This window comes from Kogia breviceps, chromosome 4 (assembly GCF_026419965.1).
Source record: "Kogia breviceps isolate mKogBre1 chromosome 4, mKogBre1 haplotype 1, whole genome shotgun sequence".
In the NCBI taxonomy this organism is placed as follows: domain Eukaryota; kingdom Metazoa; phylum Chordata; class Mammalia; order Artiodactyla; family Physeteridae; genus Kogia; species Kogia breviceps.
The window spans coordinates 69,370,513-69,390,495 of record NC_081313.1 but is presented as its reverse complement, the minus strand read 5'-3'; the positions used below and the strand labels follow the sequence as shown (position 1 = coordinate 69,390,495).

At 31.7% G+C, this 19,983-nt stretch overlaps 1 protein-coding gene across 1 annotated transcript in view; it reads right to left on the bottom strand.

Moving 5' to 3' along the window:
- RASA1 (RAS p21 protein activator 1) overlaps positions 1 to 19,983 on the bottom strand; it is a 107,257-nt gene that overhangs the window by 39,131 nt on the left and 48,143 nt on the right. The window contains exons 2-8 of the mRNA XM_067031260.1: positions 18,530 to 18,682; positions 17,407 to 17,542; positions 16,754 to 16,824; positions 12,867 to 12,984; positions 9,718 to 9,749; positions 5,332 to 5,384; positions 2,863 to 3,013 (exon numbers count right to left, since the gene is read on the bottom strand). Coding sequence (XP_066887361.1) covers positions 2,863 to 3,013; positions 5,332 to 5,384; positions 9,718 to 9,749; positions 12,867 to 12,984; positions 16,754 to 16,824; positions 17,407 to 17,542; positions 18,530 to 18,682 — 714 coding nt within the window. The remainder of the gene's footprint in view (positions 1 to 2,862; positions 3,014 to 5,331; positions 5,385 to 9,717; positions 9,750 to 12,866; positions 12,985 to 16,753; positions 16,825 to 17,406; positions 17,543 to 18,529; positions 18,683 to 19,983) is intronic.

Sequence of the window (19,983 nt, the reverse complement as noted above, 5' to 3'; positions counted from 1 at the left end):
ATATACACACACATATATATCTCTGATAATAAAATATCTGCTATACTAAAAAATCATTTTAAACTAAATATAAATAAAGTATAATGTTAAAAAGCAAATAGAAGATTTGAAAGATTAATAAAAAAATTATGGATGAATATGAACTTAAATACCAGAGGTAGCATTTAACAGGAGGGGGTAGGGGGATGAGAAAAGTAAAAAGGTATTATCACAAGAAGGACAAAGAAGGTTATAAGTTTTTAAAGGAAAAAGGTAACACTAAAGAAAAACGAAAATCAGAAAGAATACATTTGAAGATAGCTAGGTACCACAACAAAGATGACATATGTGTTTCAAATCAAAAGGCACCAAATCTGAGAAAATATCCAAGGTCTCTGGCTCCACCACTGTAAATGCAATCTCCTGTGTAGCACCTCAATGTTACTATATAATTCTTGACCATGAGCTGCAAGAATAGAATACTACTGCATGGAGTACATACAGTTCAGACTGTCCAGGAACAAATTTACAAGCATGTGGCAACCAATCAGATGTATTTTTTACCAATGACCTGGACTTCCAGTAAGTTTGTTTTAAAAATTACTCTTTAGTTCATAGCCTACCTAGATATGCCTAAGGAAACAGTCAAGAGAGACACAACAAACAAAAATTTCCTAGACATTCCATAGTTCTAGCCATGAAATCAGATTTACAACTCAGAAAATTAAAACATGTTCACTATAAATCTGTAAAATAACTGTGAGTTTCTAGAGATACTATATATCCTGTACTTTCATTTTAATAATTTACTTTTTAATAAATATAACTCTCTCTCTCTTCTTGAAAACTACATGTTAGTAATCTTAAAGGTCTGACCAAAGTCTTCCCTCTCCCTTCTTAATCACCATCTGAACTACTCTCTTCCCACTGATTCTCCTATGCATATCTGTACATCCTTGAATTTATCAGTCAGCTTACCATTTTTCTAGAAGACCTGAGCACTAATAACATAGGAACAGTAACTTTTTTCTTTACTATATATGCACAGATCTGTATAATACACTTCAAAAAGTAGATCAGTCAATAAATGTTTACTGAAATATATTTGTTGTTAAATGCCTCTCCTACTTTTCTAAAATTTAAAATATAGGAATATTAAAGTTATGTCTCAACAATGTAGTTTCTAAATGAAATGGACATAACTGCTACTTCTCTTTGCCCAAAGACTAATGTAGAGTTAATGTGGAGACATATCAGCAGAATTTGGCTCTGTTACATAGATTTATTGGATAATCCAACTTTACACTTCCATATCTAAACAATAAGCGATAATCACAAAGGTGTATCTTCTTAGAAATTACTTCTTACTGACATTAATACTGAAATGGAGTATGTATTTCCAAAACAATTATAAAAACTGCCATTTTCTAGGCATGAGGGTTACATAATTCCCACTTTCCTTTAAAAATGATTTTTTTAATATTAAAGCTAACAACAACAATACTCCTGAACTTTATAAGATGAACATATAAAAGGGGAATAGAGTCTAATTTGGGGGAATGACCACTGACACTACATTAACATATATAAAAAATTTTTAAATCATAATTTTCCAAGCAGACTAATAATTTTGCAATAATTTGGAAAGAAATATACTTCAAATATGTATTTCTTCCTGTTTCATTCTGGTCTTTATCAACAAGAGACTACCTTTATATATTTTACAGGCTGCCTCCATTATGTAGGAAGAATTTTCATCTTTAGAGAATGTGTATCATAAAGAAGTTTAAATCAAACAAAACAAACTTCCCCCAGAATTAATGTAAAATACTTTATCTTAAAAAAAACTCCATGCAAACATATATCAATTCAGTTAAGAATATGTTTTCAACTTATTGTTTTATATATTCCATGCCCTAGAAGCCTGGACAATGGGAACATTTAATTTACCTTCATAGAGAGCTCAAATTGTACCTAGCTAGATTTTCAGTGAGGATGTCTAGATCAGACTGTAATGCTAGAAGGGGTTCAAGCAGCTCATATATGAGGTGTGTGAAAGGGTCCAATCGTCTACACTCATCTTCCATTTGATGTCGTATCACTATCCACTGAAAAATGGCAAGCAACAGAACTTGTTTTTGGTTTTTTGCTTTATTTTAAGGCATTAAACTAGGAAAATGCCAGCATCGTAGCTTACACTAGCCTCCAAAATAGGAAAATCATGCTACTCCAGTTATCCGAATGGGAAAACGTTTACACTCAGAAATAAGATGAAAGATTACTTTCTATTAGGCATTAAAAAAACAGCTGACATTCTATCATATGGTTTTTTCTATTAACTGGTTTTCCTAATCAAGTGAGTGAAGTCCAACCTGAGTTTTGGGACAAGCAAAGAGTTTACCGAGAATTTTAAAGGTGAGAAGTAGGAACCAATAATTACAAATAATACCAACTTGAGAACAACCCAATTATTTTTGGGTAACATTATTAATAAGTCTCAGGTAAAAAGGTTCTTAAAGAGTGACCTATTAAAATGTCTCACTGATAAAAAAAGGTAATATATTTTCTTTTTCTTAGATTAAATGTTCTGCTGTCCTACAGATAATGTATGGACTTAGCAAATTTGCTGCAAATAACTTGTGCATGAATAATCAAAAAATTACATAATTTTGGAAGGAAATAAAAAGTTATTAATTTATATTCACATTTGACACTAGCTAAAGAATTCTTGGATATAACTACTACTAAATTATATTAAATGTCTTATAATTTTAAATATTACAAAGTCAGAAACTTTTATATAATTTTGATTCTGATATATTATATTATCAAGATTTCAACTCTCCTTGCCAAAAGTAAAACTAAAAATTTCTCACAACTTACCTGTTATAATATCGGCCTCCCATCATAAACTGATTGTTTGGTGTTGGACATATTTTAAACCGCTGAATATTTTCATTGGTCCGAAAATAAAGTGAATAGTCACCAGGAGTATTATCTGATGGCCTCACAAGAAAACTGCAGACTTGACCAACTATAAAAATTAAGCTGTTAGTTTTATTCCCTAATTATCAAATTTAAAAAGAAAAAGCGTTAAGTAGTATAATTACAAAATACATTCAAAAGTCAAAAACATATGTAAAATTTTCACCAGGAACTTTTGTTTGTTTTGGTTTTTTTTTTTTTTTTTTTGGCCGCACTGCACGGCTTGCAGGATTTAGTTCCCGGACCAGGGACTGAACCTAGGCCAGAGCAATGAAAGCACCGAGTCCTAACCACTGGACCACCAGAGAATTCCTGAAACTTTTAAAAAATAAAGATAATTTTAAGGAAATTTCTTTTTGTATTTTCTGGTTTATGAGTCACAGCCACCCATGATGTTGCTTGTCTTTATTACATAAAAATACAGGGCAGAAATGTGCAGCACTGACTTCTGGTTAATAAGTTTACACCTGTCATAACTTGGAAAGAATACTCTAACCAGAGATGGGGTTACTGGCTAAAACTACTATATTCTGTTTGCAAAAGAAAAGTCTAAAAAAGTTAAAGTGAATTTTACTTAAGAATACTCTGTACTTAAGTAATGCTGCTGATTAAACATTAAAAAGTCATAACTATAATAAAATAGTACCAAAAGCTTACAAAAGTAGATTCAAAACAACTGAAATATTTGTGTACCTAATCAAAATCAATACACATGCACTATATTTCATTTAATAGGCACGATCTTGAAAAGTCATACAGAAGCAAATTATCATGTATTAAATATTTTCATATTAATTTTAGAGAAGTCTTTTTGACCACTGCAATTGGCAGTGACTTTTACCGCTAAGATGCTTTTTTACCTTTTCTCTGTTTAAGTCCTAATGACAGAAAAGATCAGAACTTGATTGCTTTTAGGAAAGCACGATGAACACTTAGAATATCAGATGTCTTTTTTATGTAAATTACTAATAGTTCCAATCATCTATCCAAGGCACTTACTACCAAGTAATTTCATGTTCAATACAAAGAATAGGAATTACTGCAAAACTGTGCATGCTTATGTGTATTTTTCCTGGGAGAAAATCACCAGTCTCTTAAAAGAGCACATGACCGAAAGAAAATTAAAACTAATGTAAGGAAATTAAGTTTAGCTCTTTTTCAATTTACATGTCTAAAACAAGAATGAGTGCCTCAGGTATTTGGTGGTGCAAGTTCAAAATCATAAATGTATATTCTAGATTCACTAAAATAAATATTTTGGTCCCACTTTGAAAGCAGGTAGCATGTCATTTTGGTTGAGCATTTGGTCTCTGTTACTACCATATGGAATTACCATGTTGTTTAATGAATTTTTAACCTATATCCCCACAATAAAATTGAATACTTCCTAAAACTGCCATAAATCTTTCAAAAGAGCCAACTATTAATTACATTAAAGGCAATGCCTTATGGCTTGAACAGTAACTCAGATAAGATCTTTAAATGATCAGTGGTTTATTCATCATATACATTGAACTCTGGTCGTTTTTAAAGAACTAAGACTTCTAAATTACAGATTACTGCTTAAACTTGTCTCAAGTCCTTCTAAAGTATGGTTTCCTGAAGGGATATTTGGTAACTAAATTAATTCAGTCTTAAATTTTAGTTAGGATAAGTGATAATGCAATAGTTTTTATTTTAAATAATAAACCCACAGTACAATTCAATTTTTATTTTGCATATCTCTGTAACCACACAGTTTTAGGAAATGTTGCAATCAACATATTTTAAATAAGGCCCAATTTTATAATTCTGCAAGTGTACAAAGATAAATGCAAGAACATTTGCTGCACCTGAACAGCAAGAAATGAAAACAACATGATATTCCTCTATAAGAGACTGATAATAAATTATGGTATATATACAATGGAAAGCTTATGGTCATTAAAAAGAATAATGAAAATTTATATATGCAGATACTGAATAATTTCCCAAAATACATTTTAACATGAAAAAAGTGTGTTGTATCTTCCTGTGAGACTGTGTGGTGGGGTATGTGTAGGGGGTGTAAGTAGGGGTGAGGAAGAAAGACACAGACACGAAACTTCTAGAAACACAGGAAAAAACACTCATCTGGCACTGCTTCTAAGGAAGAGTACAGGGGCCTGGTGCAGAAGGAAAACACACTGAACTGAATTTTATACTGCATGTTTTCAACTACAAAACACCCAAAACCAAGAACACCAATTTCTCTGTGCTGGGCATGAAATTACAATATACATAAATATCAAATGAATGCTAAAGGCAAAATACATGATAAATGGTTGGTTCACTTGTTTATTCTTTTTAAATAAGAACATTAGAAAAGGAAAGTGAATATATAAATACCTGTCATTAGTAAATTATAAGCTTCTTGTTTGGAAATTTTCCCATGGAACCATCTTGAAAAGAGAATAAATTACATATGTAAATCAAAAGTCTTTTTTGCTGTTATACCATCAAAACTAAACAACTAACATAATAAGTTTAATTCAAGCTGACATAATGAAATAAATGCAATGCAGTTGATCAAATGACCTCATTCTTTTACATTTGTTACTATACTTTGTAAACATGCCTAAGTTCAACAAAATATAGAAAAACTAGGGACTATCTAGTATGAACTACAATTTCCATATTGATTACCAATACAAAAACAGCAATGATTTTAATTCTGATAATGACAAATTGTTAAGCTTACATCATAGCCAGCATTCTTTTTTCTTTTTATTAGGAGGGGGGAGTGGTAGAGGTAGAGCCCACCAGAACTGCCCAGAAAAAAAATTAGTGGATTAATTTTTCTCATACTTCTCTCAAAGTGAATTTCCCTATAAGTTCTCTCTTCAAATCAACATGGTTGATTCATACTTTACTGAAAGCCAGAAAATAAGACTGAATGATGAGAAAGAATAGATACCAACATCAAGAACTGAAAGAAAAGAATGACTTAGTATTACTAATTCTATTTGAGCTAATGGCCTATCGTATCAGATTGCTAGCATATTTTATATTCTGCATACTTAAAATAAGCCTTTAGAAATTATTATAAAAGGCATTATAGTCAAAAATCTACTGCATATAGTAACTAAAGTATTTAAAATAATTTACCTTAAAATAAAATGATACATCTGGTTTAAAAAATTAGTTACTAGTAATTAAATTACTTAAAATCTCTTATCTGAAGGACTATTATCTATCTTGCTGATTAAGACATGTTATATGTTAATACCAAGCTGACAACTCCAGATTACCTCTCTACCACTTTGCCATATATTCTTAGGGTCTACAATTATTTTTAAATCGTGGCTTAAAGAACAAGTTGGAAAGTAGAAATACTACAAGACTAAAATATATAAATGCCCTAACATCCAATGTTACAGGTTTAGAGGCTGTTCATACTGTTTTAAATTATCCATATTATTATTGGTCAGAGTATAAAATGTAACTGAATTTTTACCTCTTCACATGAATAAAATGTTAAACTTTTACTTTCTCTCTTTAACTTTATTCCAACCCTTAACTCACTAATTCAGACTTCCTGAGGCTCCCAATGCTAATTATGAATAATTTAAAACAAGTATACAATAACTGGAGCAGTCCAGGCTGCCCTAAAAGGCACTAAAGTTCCATACTGCATTCAAATACAGCTGAAATGACCATTTACTACAAATGCTAAAACAGCATTTCTATATTCTAGTGGATAGTTGATTTGATGACCTCGAAGGCCCATCCTATATTTCTCTATAGCTAGAATAAAGGAGAAAAAAGGGAATTTAAAAGGGGGAGGGGGCAAAAAATAGCATTTGGAGAACAAATTGGCAATACTGTTTTCTGAAAGGATTGGATCTGAGTTTCCTCATTCAGGCATTTATTACACATGTAAAATGAGTATATTTCAAGCACATGGTTTGTACCAATAATAGAAAAATGAGACTGTGACCTTAGGAAGTCCCCATTCTAGTAAGGAAAAGGAACATTAATACTGTATAACTATAAAAAGAATGTAGAAAATATAACAAAGTGCAGTGATAGGTACATGCTGAGGGCATTTTTAGAATAACAGAGAAGGGCACCAATTCTGTAGGGTGTATAAGGGGGAAGATAACACAAGACTTCTTGGGAAGAGTGATAAATGGGTTAAGTCTCTAAGTAAGAATAGGCATTAACCAAACACAATGGAGGGGAATTCTGGCCTAGGAAGTAGCTTGAGCGAAGGAGAAAAACAGTACTAAGCATTTGAAGATCTACAAGCTGGAGAGTAGAATATAAAACTAGAAATGACAAGAGATAGGGCTTATAGAGGACACAAGACCTGGATCAGATCTTTTCAGACTGCTAAGGTAAAGAGAATCAGGCAAGAATTTTAAGTGAGAAAGTAATACAGTCAGACACATGTTTTAGGTAGATTATTCTAGCTGTTAGAAGAAAGGATTTGAGGAGACTGAAGTGTCAAGCAAGACCAACTTAGAGGTTATTGCTACATCAAAGTCCTGGTACGAGATGAAAAGGGCCTGAACTAGAATATGGTTGCTTAAGACTGAGAAGAAGGCACACATTCAAGACATATTTTAGAAGATAAAAATAGCAGGACTTGGTACTTGTGTCATGGAAATATAGAGCTGAAAAGGAACACAGCTAAAGTTATAACATCTATTTAGTCTCAAAAGGCACTCAGGGATGTTACTGAGGATGCTTCACTGCCAGTCAACACCTTAAGAAATTAGGGGGAGCTAACAAATACATAAAATAAACCAACCATGCAAATTTAGCTTATGCTAAATACCAAATGAGTAGAAAACTATAAAGTTCAGAATATGGATTGATCACAAATGTATTAAATTTAAAAAAAAGATTTCCCAATGAAACTGGGATTTATACTTTATAAGAAAACTAGATATAGCTTTAAATGTTTATTGGTATTTGACCTCTCTTTTTCTTCTTTTCTTTTTAAAAAGAATTTATGGTATTATTTTAAATAGGGATAAGAATATAGATTTCTTGCTTCTCTTGAAAATCAGGAGGCTTTCATAACACTAGACTCACACACTTTCACACATCAATTAGACCAGTCACCTCACTGCCGGCAAACACTGTCTAGTTTTTGACTTCCTGCAGTCTTCTGTGATACAAACATTGAATGTTAGTTTCCATTTACTACCACACTTGCAGTTTTATTTTCTTACAGTAGTGAAACAGTTCCATGTACCTTGATCGCTATCAAAGCGGGAAAATAAGAAAGATCAAGATTATCGTAATTTGAGAAAAATGGGAATATATACACCTGACCCAGTTCATTTGCTTACATTATCTGTATGCCTCCTCCAAACATTAATTACAATTTGCAACTCCTCACATAGGTAGTGAGAAGACTTCAAACTAGTACAATCAACAAAGTACAGTCTCACTGATGAAGCCTACTTTGCAGCTACACAGAGCAATAAGGAAAATGAACTCAGAAAATCTCATATGTTCCACTTAAGAAAGGGTGAGAACTAAATTAGATGACTGAAAGTGGAGTATTCAGTTTGTTTTCATGTTCTAATGGTTAGAATTCAGAATAAGCAAACACTTGAGAGGCAAGCCTTAAATTCCATCCGTAATTGCCAACAGGAAGGTAAGAAAAACTATTCCACCGAAAACATATTAGATGAACAGTTTATTAAAATAATATGAGTAAAACAGAATTTGGATTAAGAGTTAAGCCCTATAGATATGGGGAGGGGGAAGGGTAAACTGGGACGAGTGAGAGAGTAGCATTGACATATATACACTACCAAATGTAAAATAGATAGCTAATGGGAAGCAGCTGCATACCACAGGGAGATCAGCTCGTGCTTTGTGACCACCTAGAGGGGTGGAATAGGGAGGGTGGGAGGGAGATGTAAGAGGGAGGAGATATGGGGATATATGTATACATATAGCTGATACACTTTGTTATACAGCAGAAAGTAACACACCATTGTAAAGCAATTATACTCCAATAAAGATGTTAAAAATATTTTTTTAAAGAGTTAAGCCCTTTATAAGAAAACATATATACAAATAAATATCAAGAGGGATGAGAAGGACACTAAAAAAGATCTTCAAGGACATTAATAAGATTAGAGCAAAGCTGAAACACCATGTGGAGTGATCTCCCATAAAAGCAACTAATAACTTCTGGAATATAAGAGAAGAATGTAGCAAACAGTAGGAATATAAGATAAGAATGTGGCAAGTAGTAGGTGTAGTAATACCTTGTCTTTGAATTAGCCCTTATAAGATACTTAAAATCAGCCTGAAAAAATTATGAAAAGAAAGTCCGTGCAGAATCTTATTAACATGGTAAAGAACCATAATTTGGGGGAAAAGCTCTCTGACTTTAAAAAAACAAAAACTGAACCATAAAGTACATAAAAGATAATGGCAACAAAAACAAGAAACACTATGAATAAATCAATAAGAAAACAAAAAAAAATGTGAGGAATTATGACATTCATAATGTTATTAATGTACTGTTTATCAAAAAGTCTTTAGTTTGGTGATATAAGAGTTATATGTAGGTATAAGCCACCTTCATTATCACTAGGTCCTTAAGAAAATAGTTAGAAATCAACTCTTGAGCCAAATAAAAAGAAATTTTTAAGTCAGCTCAAAAAGTATCAATTTTCTTTTAAAATATTTTTAGATCAAAGTTTTCCAATTAGTAAGTTTACAATATATTTTTTTCCATTTTAATAGTTAACACAGGCTTACATTTTGCCTTCATGTGGATCTTCTTCCCGACCCTAAAGGGAAAGACATTAAGACAGTTTTTATGTAATTATTAATATACTTTTATTAAAATTAATAAAATCTTATCTTCAAACATATCTATACCCTGCCCTTCATATTTATTTATGTATATACAAGAAAAGGTGTTTCTATTCATGAAAGGTCTTTCCAAAACTCTCCCCCTTAGTCCTCTTCTCTCTTTGTTGTGATTACTCTAATCCAGGCCCTTCTCCTCTCTTAAACTATTACCAACAGCCAACTAGTATAATTACCTCTGTGCCCCATCCCACCCCACCACTTCAATCTGGATTCATCAGCTTCAACTGCAACTTTGCCCTGCATTAAGAAACACCAAACCAAACAAAAATAAACAAATTTTAAAAACCAGACCTTTAGTACCTCTCTACTGCCCACAAACTCCTCAGTTTACAACCAGAATCCTTTACCATATGACTCAAGTCTACATTTCCTGTCTCATACTACCATTTCTCTTTAGGTATCTATACCATGGTCACTCATAAACTACCTCTTTGTTAATCTACATTTTCCCACCATTGTAGCTTGCTCTTTTTTACTTAGAATGTCCTTTCCACTCCCTACTTCCTACCTGTTAGTTAAAACCTAAACCATCTAGGCAGGATCTATCTCAAACACTACCTCCTCAGTAAGACACTGAGTCCCTAAAACATAAACATGAACTTTTACTCTGAATAGAAAAGACATCCTTCTTTTTTCATCTTTTGAACTTTACCCTACTCTATTTGATATTGCCATTATTTAAGATATACTAGGTGATATTCATTCCATTATTGTGGCTATAAGCATCTTAAGACCTGAGCCACTTTTTGTTAACACTGACTACCACAACCACTAGCACAACGCTTGGCACATAATTTTCACTGAATATCTGTTGAACTGTAGTCCTAGTACCCAGCACAGTACCTGGCATCGAGTTTCCATTGAATAACAAAGGAAAGAGTAGAAAAATGAACTAAGTACACATGGATTTACTTCCCTAAATTTGGTCCTCACTCAAATATTAAATATCTAACCAAATTAAAATCAAACACTTGCTACATGCCTTCTATATTACAAAATGCCAAAAACAAATTACATAAAAACAAAATGCATTATCGTTGCCCAAAAGGAGTTAATCTCTAAATAAGAGGTTTACAGAATAAATTAATTTTAAATGTAATGGGATATAACGTTAACAAGGTGCTATGGAAACACACGAGGAAACAATTTAGCCTAAGAAAGGGTGTGAAAAAAGGGGCAACATCTGAGCCGAATTGATAGATGAATCAAATTTTACAAAGCAGTTTAGCAGGACAGGAGTGTCAAGGAAGAGAGAAAAGAATAGGCATAGAGACATCCATTCATTCAACAAACATTTACTGAATGCCTGCTAATGCCGGACATTATTCTAGGCAACAGGGACACATTGAATCAGAGACAAAAATCCTCACAGAGCTTACATTCTGGAATTAAGACATAATATAGTACAAATGTGCTTGGAGAACAGTAATGAAAATTAGAATTTCAGGGTGGGAAATTCCTTAAATCCATCCAGCAATCAAATGTCTGAAATCTAGACAATCTCCAAATGGCTCTCCAATCTACAAGGATTCACTAGGTTCCAATGAAGACCATTACGAAAAATTATTCTAAATATTGAAGTAAAAACTGTTTATAATTCTAACTTGGAACCATTCCACTACTAATTCAAAGTATGACCATATTCATTTTTAACAGCTACATCACATTGTTCACTCACACTGAGTTGTTAACTTGTTCTACTTTTTTTTTCTTTCCTTGTATGTTAGGTCATGTCTCCTTATCTTAAACTGGGCTTTTTTTTTTTTTCTCCCCTGTATTCAATGGATAATTTTCACTTATCCTTATTAAAATTTATCTTAAATTTATCTTAAAATTATCTTAAATTTGACCCAGAGTTCCAAGAGCTTGACAGAAAAGTTCAACTACACTTCAATTCCTTTAAATAATCAGAATAATGGGGGTAGGGGGGTTACAGCAAAAAGAAAATCCAACATACTACTAAGAAACTTTGTAGTAAAACTAACGTAGATGTTAAGATTCTTCAGTTTGAACACCTCCTGTCCATACAGAATAAATATCATTCTTGCTGTAGAATACAGAATTTTAATCTAGGAATTAGTTCTAATCCCAGCTCTTCCACTAAGTAACTATGTGACTATGAGTATGGAACGTATCATACCATTTCCTCAACTCCTCCCACTTTTCCTCAGTATGTTTTACTGCTACATATCAAGATCTGGCTGCCAGAATAGGCAGACAAGAGAATTAATAGCAAAGAAAAATATTCTCCACTGCCGTCCTCCTGGAACAATAATCAGAGCACAGGTTTCAGCATATTACCAGGTTCAAGGCATAATTTAAAAACAGTCACTCTGAGGGTTGTAAAAAATAACAGACAACCATTCCATCCTGCTGGACAAATCCGAAAGAGAAGAGTGAATTCCAAAACTATAATACAATGTTTAATTGTTTCAGTGATAATACTGTATCTGAAATGCATATGCTGTTTAAACGCTGATCTGTATCTAAAAATGCACAAAAACGATTATTTATAGTGTCTAAGACTACTGATAATGTATTTTGTGATAACACTGAAAACAAAGGAAATATTAAAAATATAGAACCATGTGATAATATGTGTAATATAACTCCATATTTCCAAGGTTACTAGAAAATTATACATATATTTGGGAGATAGAGTTTGAAAGCAAACGTGCAACCATTTGAGATTCCATGATCAGTTGGACATAACATCATTTATGAGGAAGACCAAGAAGACAAAAAGGGATACAAATAAGCACACCATGTTAATACATTTTTATTTCTTAGAAATTCATGAAAACATCCTAAAAATTGGCAACTACAGATTAAAACATGCTAGCTTGGTTGTGCTCTTTACAAATAAACAGCATTTACCAACAGTAAATACGTTTTAATGAAAAATAACTTGTACTTATGTTGAGGTTTTTCATAAAAGAAATATATCCATAGCTAATTTCCCAGATTATGGACAAGTTCCAAAATTTTAAAGGTACTTAGAATTCTGAGAAGAAGAAAAGAACAAAACTTACCACCTCTTCTACTAGGTCTTCAACAATAAGACCTTGTTCATCTGTTCTTAGATTTGTAACCCACATCCATCCATCTTCTAACTCGTTATGAACAATGAACATATCTCCTTTTAAGAAACTGAAAATAGCAATTATGAAGTTATTAAAATTAAATAAAATTTTTAAACATGCAAATTTAAGTGATTATGTACCACCTCACAGAGATAATATGAAACTGGAAAATGCAAGGGGTTAAAGTCAAATACTGTAGATTTTTGTCCTGTTTCTGTCATCATCTACATGTAAAAGACACATAAATCTGAATCTTAATTTCAACATGCATAAAATGGGTTTAATAACAGTACCTATACTATCTGTATCACTGGATTATTGTTAGATTCAAACTGGAATTTATGTAAACAGTAATTATACATATATTACAGGCTTTGGGGTGTAACTACAAGAAAATTGAACTTTAAAATTTAAGTTTCAATGTTATTACTCTTTCAGATATAGGTTAGACATAAAATCATAAACATAAAATAAATATTATTAACTCATTCCACATATACAAGATAAAGTTACTTTAGAAAAAGTTTATTTTAAACAAGCATAATTAGCCTTATCACACAGATGCTTATGAGACTAACATTTTTCTCATAAAAAACATTAGGGTTTATTTAATTCACTCAGCTATCCATGGTCCAACAAGTATAGCATTCTTTCTCCAAAAGTGGTACCAAGGGGTATATATAATGAGAATGCATACATGTTTTTTCTGTTATCAATATCTGAGTTGGAGGGATGTATACACAATCTAGTTTCTTTTCATTGGAATCTAGATGTTTTCAACCTCCAGATAATCACAGGATTAAAAAGTTGTTGATGTATGTCATCAATATAAAACCATCAGTTATTCCTTGAACTTTTCCTTTTAGGCTTGAACAAATGCCTTTGAGTGCTTAACGTTTTAATATTGACTGGATGCTACCATTGACCCTGTATCTATATCCCTATCTGTAATATATATATATTTTAAATAAATTTTCCTTTAAGTCTTAATATTCACAAACCAAAGTTATAGTAAGTAAATCTCTTCTCATACCTTTGAAAACTTTGTTTTTCTCTAAAATATCTGAAGCTTCACTGTTACTTGGACCAGTTCTAGAATAAAAACTTGTATACGATGCTTCAGATGCACTCTTTTTGAATAAGCACAGAATACTGCATTCTACCTCGATTCTACAACCCTTAACAATGACCAGTATTTCACTAGCTGAAAGGGGGCAGACATTACCACTTAGCCAAGTATAAATTGTTCCTTTCCGGAACCAGCCACCTAAATAAATACGTTAAAATAGAAGTCAAAGAGAAATGAGAAATGACAAGTTTCATTTTTGGTCAAAAGCAGTCCTAAGAGATTTTTGTTTTAAATTTTGACTTGTTTCTATACTACAAACTTTTTATGATGCAAAAAACAAAAACATGAAAAATAAAAAGCTTACTGGCAGAAACATCATAATCCTAAGATTCATTACGTATTATTTTTCATTTTTCCTCAAAACAGGTTAAAGTGCTTTATTAAATCTCATTAATCTTCAGGTGTTTTTACTTAAAAAAAAAAAAACACTTCTCAGGCATATATAAATTTAAAAAGACTCATAACTTCATACATATTTCTGTCATTCTAATTCTTCTTTAAATTTTCATCTTCCTAGATCAGAAGTACTCATTTTTTGGAAGGTCTCTCAGGACCCTTTTACAGTTTTAAAAATTGATACCCTAACAGGCTTTCATTTATTCATTTACATGGATTATATCTATTGATAAATTACCATATTAGAATTTAAAACATAAATGTTTAAAAATATTTATTAATTCCTTTTAAAATAATAATATACCCTAGTAACATAGTAACATAAAAAATGAAAAATAATTATAATCTTTACAAGTTTAATAAGAATATTATTGCCTTGCATTTTTGCAAATCTCATGTCTGGCTTAACTGAAAACTGCTGGATTCTCATATCCATTTCTTTATTCAATCTGTTGCTATATGGTTTTATTTGCTTAAAGTATATGACAAAAATCTGGCTTTATACAAATATGTAGTTGTGAAAGGAATGAGTATTTTAATAGCCTTTCAGATAATTATAGATATTCTATTACATTAATCCCAAAACTTGACTAGTGGTACTTTCTTGGAGGTTGGTTGTAATGTGGAATCTAAAACTATGTATCAATGAACTTTCTGTACCATTCCAAAAACCTCTATTGGTCTATTTTGCACTGTGAATGGATCTTTTACCCAGCCATAATTTTGTAACATCATGCATTGATCATTTAGAAAATACTGGTTCACTGAGCTATGCAGATCATCCAGATATAAACACATTATACAGTATCAAAACATCACATTCTTCAATATCAGCACCAATCTCATCAGAAAAGTCATTAAGTATCTAGGAAGCTGTCAAACTCCTGATGGCAAATATAGGGTTTCCAAAATACTAATTTTTCCTCGAAAGCTCAAATTGTCATTGGCAACAAATACTGCCAGTTATTTCCCTTGAAGTAACAGATTCACTCTGTTCTTAAAAAAAAAAGTCAGATATTCAAGTCTGAATAACCATAATTTGCCTGTCAGTAATTCTCCTAAGTGAAAATGATGTGCACAAAAAATAAAGCAGCTAGTTCAGCTCTCAAAGCACCTCTTTTCCTCAAGACATTGAACTGTGGTACACGGTAGAGGTGCTTTATGAGTATGTCCCATTTCATCACAAAGATATTAAAAAGATGTGTAGCCATAGCTTGAGATTTATAAAACAAATATTTTTTATTGTCTCACCAAGAACATTCGTAAGCGAAACTGGCTTTTTTTGTTTAACTGCAAGCATGGGGCAGTGAAAAACGATGTACATTTGTTACCACTGCCTTGATTTGTTCTAAGACACCAGCAGTTTTATTATCCATGGCTTCTGAACCATAGTGTAAATGTCACAGTGAAAAGGGCAAATTATGTCTTAGTATTATTATGAAAATAGTTTTGATCTTATGAATCTTCTGAATGGATTTCAAGGATCCCCAGGGTTACATGGATCACACTTTGAGAGCTGCTGTCCTAGATGATCCCACTGGGAATTTACAAATTATCCAAAATTCCTGAATTTGCAGTTCAGTGCTGTTTTTCTTTCCCTTCTCTTGCTTTCACTGGCTTTTCCAGCTTAGATCACAAATAAAGGTGTGCCAATAAGAACTAAATGAGAAGTTATTTTGAGGACAATCATATACAAATGGAATGCCTACTTGGAGATTTCAGATAGTTTAATCTTTGTTTTTTAAAATACCATATTTAAAATATTTAAAATATTTAAATATTTAAAATACCATATTTCCAGAAATATGGTACCTCCCAAAAGTTATCACTATATTTTAAATGCTGCTGTTGATTTCAATGAGAAGCTGTAAACGCAGAATCAGTAATTTTTCAAAGTAGCCTTAACATTTTTACCAGTAATAAACAAATTTTCTATCAGAGAGCTAAACAACTTATAGAAAGATACAGATAATTTGATAATAATCATCAAATTATATAATAAATCAAATTCTATAGAAATAATAAAAACAAATTATATATAAGAACTCTCCTTACTTTGTCAGAGATAGTCTAATAAAAGCTAAGTTATTTCTCCTGTCATCTTCACTGTGGCCTCTCTGATCCAAATTCACACTCTGAACAAGTAAGCCAACACAGGGGGACAGGAACAATGGACTTAATATTAAGGGCATGCTTTGCTGGATGCTATTTCCTCAATTTCCAAAACCTTCCTAGTCCCAAGAACAACAAATTTTCAGTCTTTCAAATGCCTGTTTCAAATGCCTATAAACGAGATTATATTATAAAATACCTTATTTCATCAGTGTCTGGTACTTTTGTGTAAGGGAGAATGGCTCGAACACGCCTTCTATCTTCTACTGGCTAGAAACCATAAAAAAATTGATTTACAAAAGATAACCTTTCTATGTCAAAGTCAAATTGGGTATGTCCACACAAAGTTAAAGCCAGTAAAACTCCACATTATAAATTCTGTAGGATCATTCAAACTATTTTTTACTGAGGCTCTAAATACCCAAACCCTGGAAATGCTCATCTTGTTTCGTCTTTGTTTGTACAGAAATTCTTTTAACAGTATCAGTTATCATTTAATTTTAAATACACTACACAACATATAAAGTAACCTTTCTCCAATGATGCAGAAGACATTTCAGAATTTTGCAGCAACTTCAGCATTAGCACTATGATATCAGTAATTACTCCTCATTCATTCAGAAATATTTGTTAGGGTATCACCATACAGTATGATAAAAAAGTCTAGTAACTTAAATACAAAGTAACAGAAAAATTATCTTTCTTTTTTTAAAGAAGTTGCCAGTTATGCTCTGACACTACAGCCAGAATTAAATCTTGAATTATATTATAATAAACATCACGAGAAACTGAATAAGAGTTAACCCCATTAGTAAGGTGAAATAATAAAGTTTTGAAAGATATTTTACTTGCCTCTGGCGGTGCAACTGGATAAAGCAATTTTTCTCCTTTAAGCAAACAGGAAACATGACTGTAATAACCTATTAGGTCTGACAGAGAAGAAAAACGTCTTCCACCAATGTAGTAATCCCCACACATAGCAATAATCCTATTTGTACAGGAAAAAAAATACAGTAAAACAAAAACCTTTATAAACAATTTTTAAGACCAAGTTCCACAGAAATTATAAACCTATAATTTTCATACTTTTCCTTTATCTGCATCCTTATATTAAAATACCACTTATTAATACCTTCACCATATGCAAATTACTTGAGGTTATTTCTTTTGAAAAGATATATGTATGCATTTGATATGAAATACATATCTGACTTATAAACCTCAATTATATAATTCATTAAAATATTTATAAATCCATCCTCAGATAACTCTTACTTTCCATATTTAAGACAAAATAGCAGTTTTAATTAGTTTTCTTTGGCTAAAAGTAGTTTACAGATCTCTTGAAATATTTACAGAGTATAATAATAATTCCACATTTTACACGTGGTATGACAGTACTCTTAATGTCTATTTTAAATTCTGAAAATTAGGGGTATACAAACATTTTATCAGTTAACTTTACAGGCACTAGATGATTTTTTTTAATGGCTCCCATAAAAATGAAATCAAAGACAATAATATATGTAAATATATTGATACAGACTTTGATATCTGTACTTGAAAATCTAGATGCCTGTTTAATTGAAATTAATGTCTGCAAAGAGTTTCAGAACAGTGAAGTTAAAATGAATTAAACTGAACTCTTAAAATACTCTTTCTGTATTTTCTGTTACTCTGTGGTCTGAAAGTATACATTTCCTTTGTTTCTGCTTTACCACTCAAAGTTTCTTTGTAATTATTTATACTTTAAAAGTGATAACTATACTTATGATTAGCACAAAAAAGTCCAATAATACTGTTTTTTAAAAAAAAGTAAGCATTCAATAGTATCTACTCTAAATCACTTATTAAATCATTTAACTGAAAACACATTTCTTTCTCCATTATTAAACGTCACTAAAGCAGGTATATTTATGAATACTACAGCAAAATAGCTACAGTATGTAGCCTCATAATAGGAATAAAGACTTACCTAAAATGGTTGACAACATTTGTCTGGCTAAGAAATGAAAGTACAAAGGACCCTGGCCTCCGATCACTCTCTCTTATAAGGTAACTGCCGGACTTCCCTGCCTGCCTGAGGCGTTCTTCTGCTATAGTTCTATCAAGTTTTCCATGATACCACCTAAGAAAAAAGGTTAAGAGATTAGAATAAAAATTGCAACCATAAAATTAGTATTGGCAGTTGAAAAACATACTACTACAGATTTTACATACCTACATGTAACTTAAGACATTTACATTTTACTCTGAACCAGTCATTCCAATTTTAACTCAATTGTTTTTAATTTCTCAGTCTCTCAAAAATAATTCATTTACTCAGTTTTTAATGTGTTCAATAAGCTCAGGACTAATCACCTCACATATTCACCTCTTCTATTTCTGCCCATCTCTCTACCTCCAGGACTGTCTACCTGTTCAAGATACAAACACTTATTACAATCTAATGCCTACCTAGAAAAATAAGAGTAAGATGGACAAATGGAAACAAATGGTTCATTTACTACCTCTCTATATACTGAGGAACCAAGACTTGATTAACAAGGCACATGGTACCTGGGAGAAAATAAAACTTTATTCCATTTTAATGTTTGTGCCCTAAAATAGGAAAACAGAATGACACTGTCTAAAGGCTGCTATTCTAATTTCCTATTTCAATATGAAGCTGATTATTCTCTTTTGTCTTAAGATGATCCACTCCATAACCACACATCTGAACTCTTCAAATTTATTTAACAAACATGTGGGAAATACTGGGTTGGCCAAAAAGTTCCTTTGGTTTCCCCATAACATCTTACAGAAAAACCCAAATGAACTTTTTGGCCAAACCAATAAATAATACCTTTGTCCCTTTAACTTTCCTGCTCTCAATTTAACTATCTTCTATCTACCATACTACTAGATGATTTGCTTAAATGACTGGCTATACCATGACTACAACTCTAGCATTATCCATACTACCAATCTATGCCTATAAAAGCCACATGGATTGATATAAACAGAAGCACACTTAGAAACAGACTGGAATTTTCATATGGTCATGGCAACAAATCTACAAAGTAATTGTTATGAAATATTTTTACACTTTCCTTTGGTACTTGTCTAACTTGAAACATTCAGAGGAAAACAATAAACATTCATATTACATTGATATACCTAATATCTAGCCATAAGTTGACAGTCAACACTATAATAGAACTATGACTATTTTTGTAAACTTGCTGTAATGAAAGCTTACATTGACTCCTTAGTTTATTTTTTTTAAACTTAGAACTTCCCCGAAGAATTATTGTTTATTTTCTTCTAAAAACCAACCCATTTATTTGACAGTTTGTGTATAAGACAGAAATAAAATAAATGATGAAAAACAATCATGAAGCTTCATTATAACTCAGTAGGAAAAACATAATTGTAAACCATTAGTAT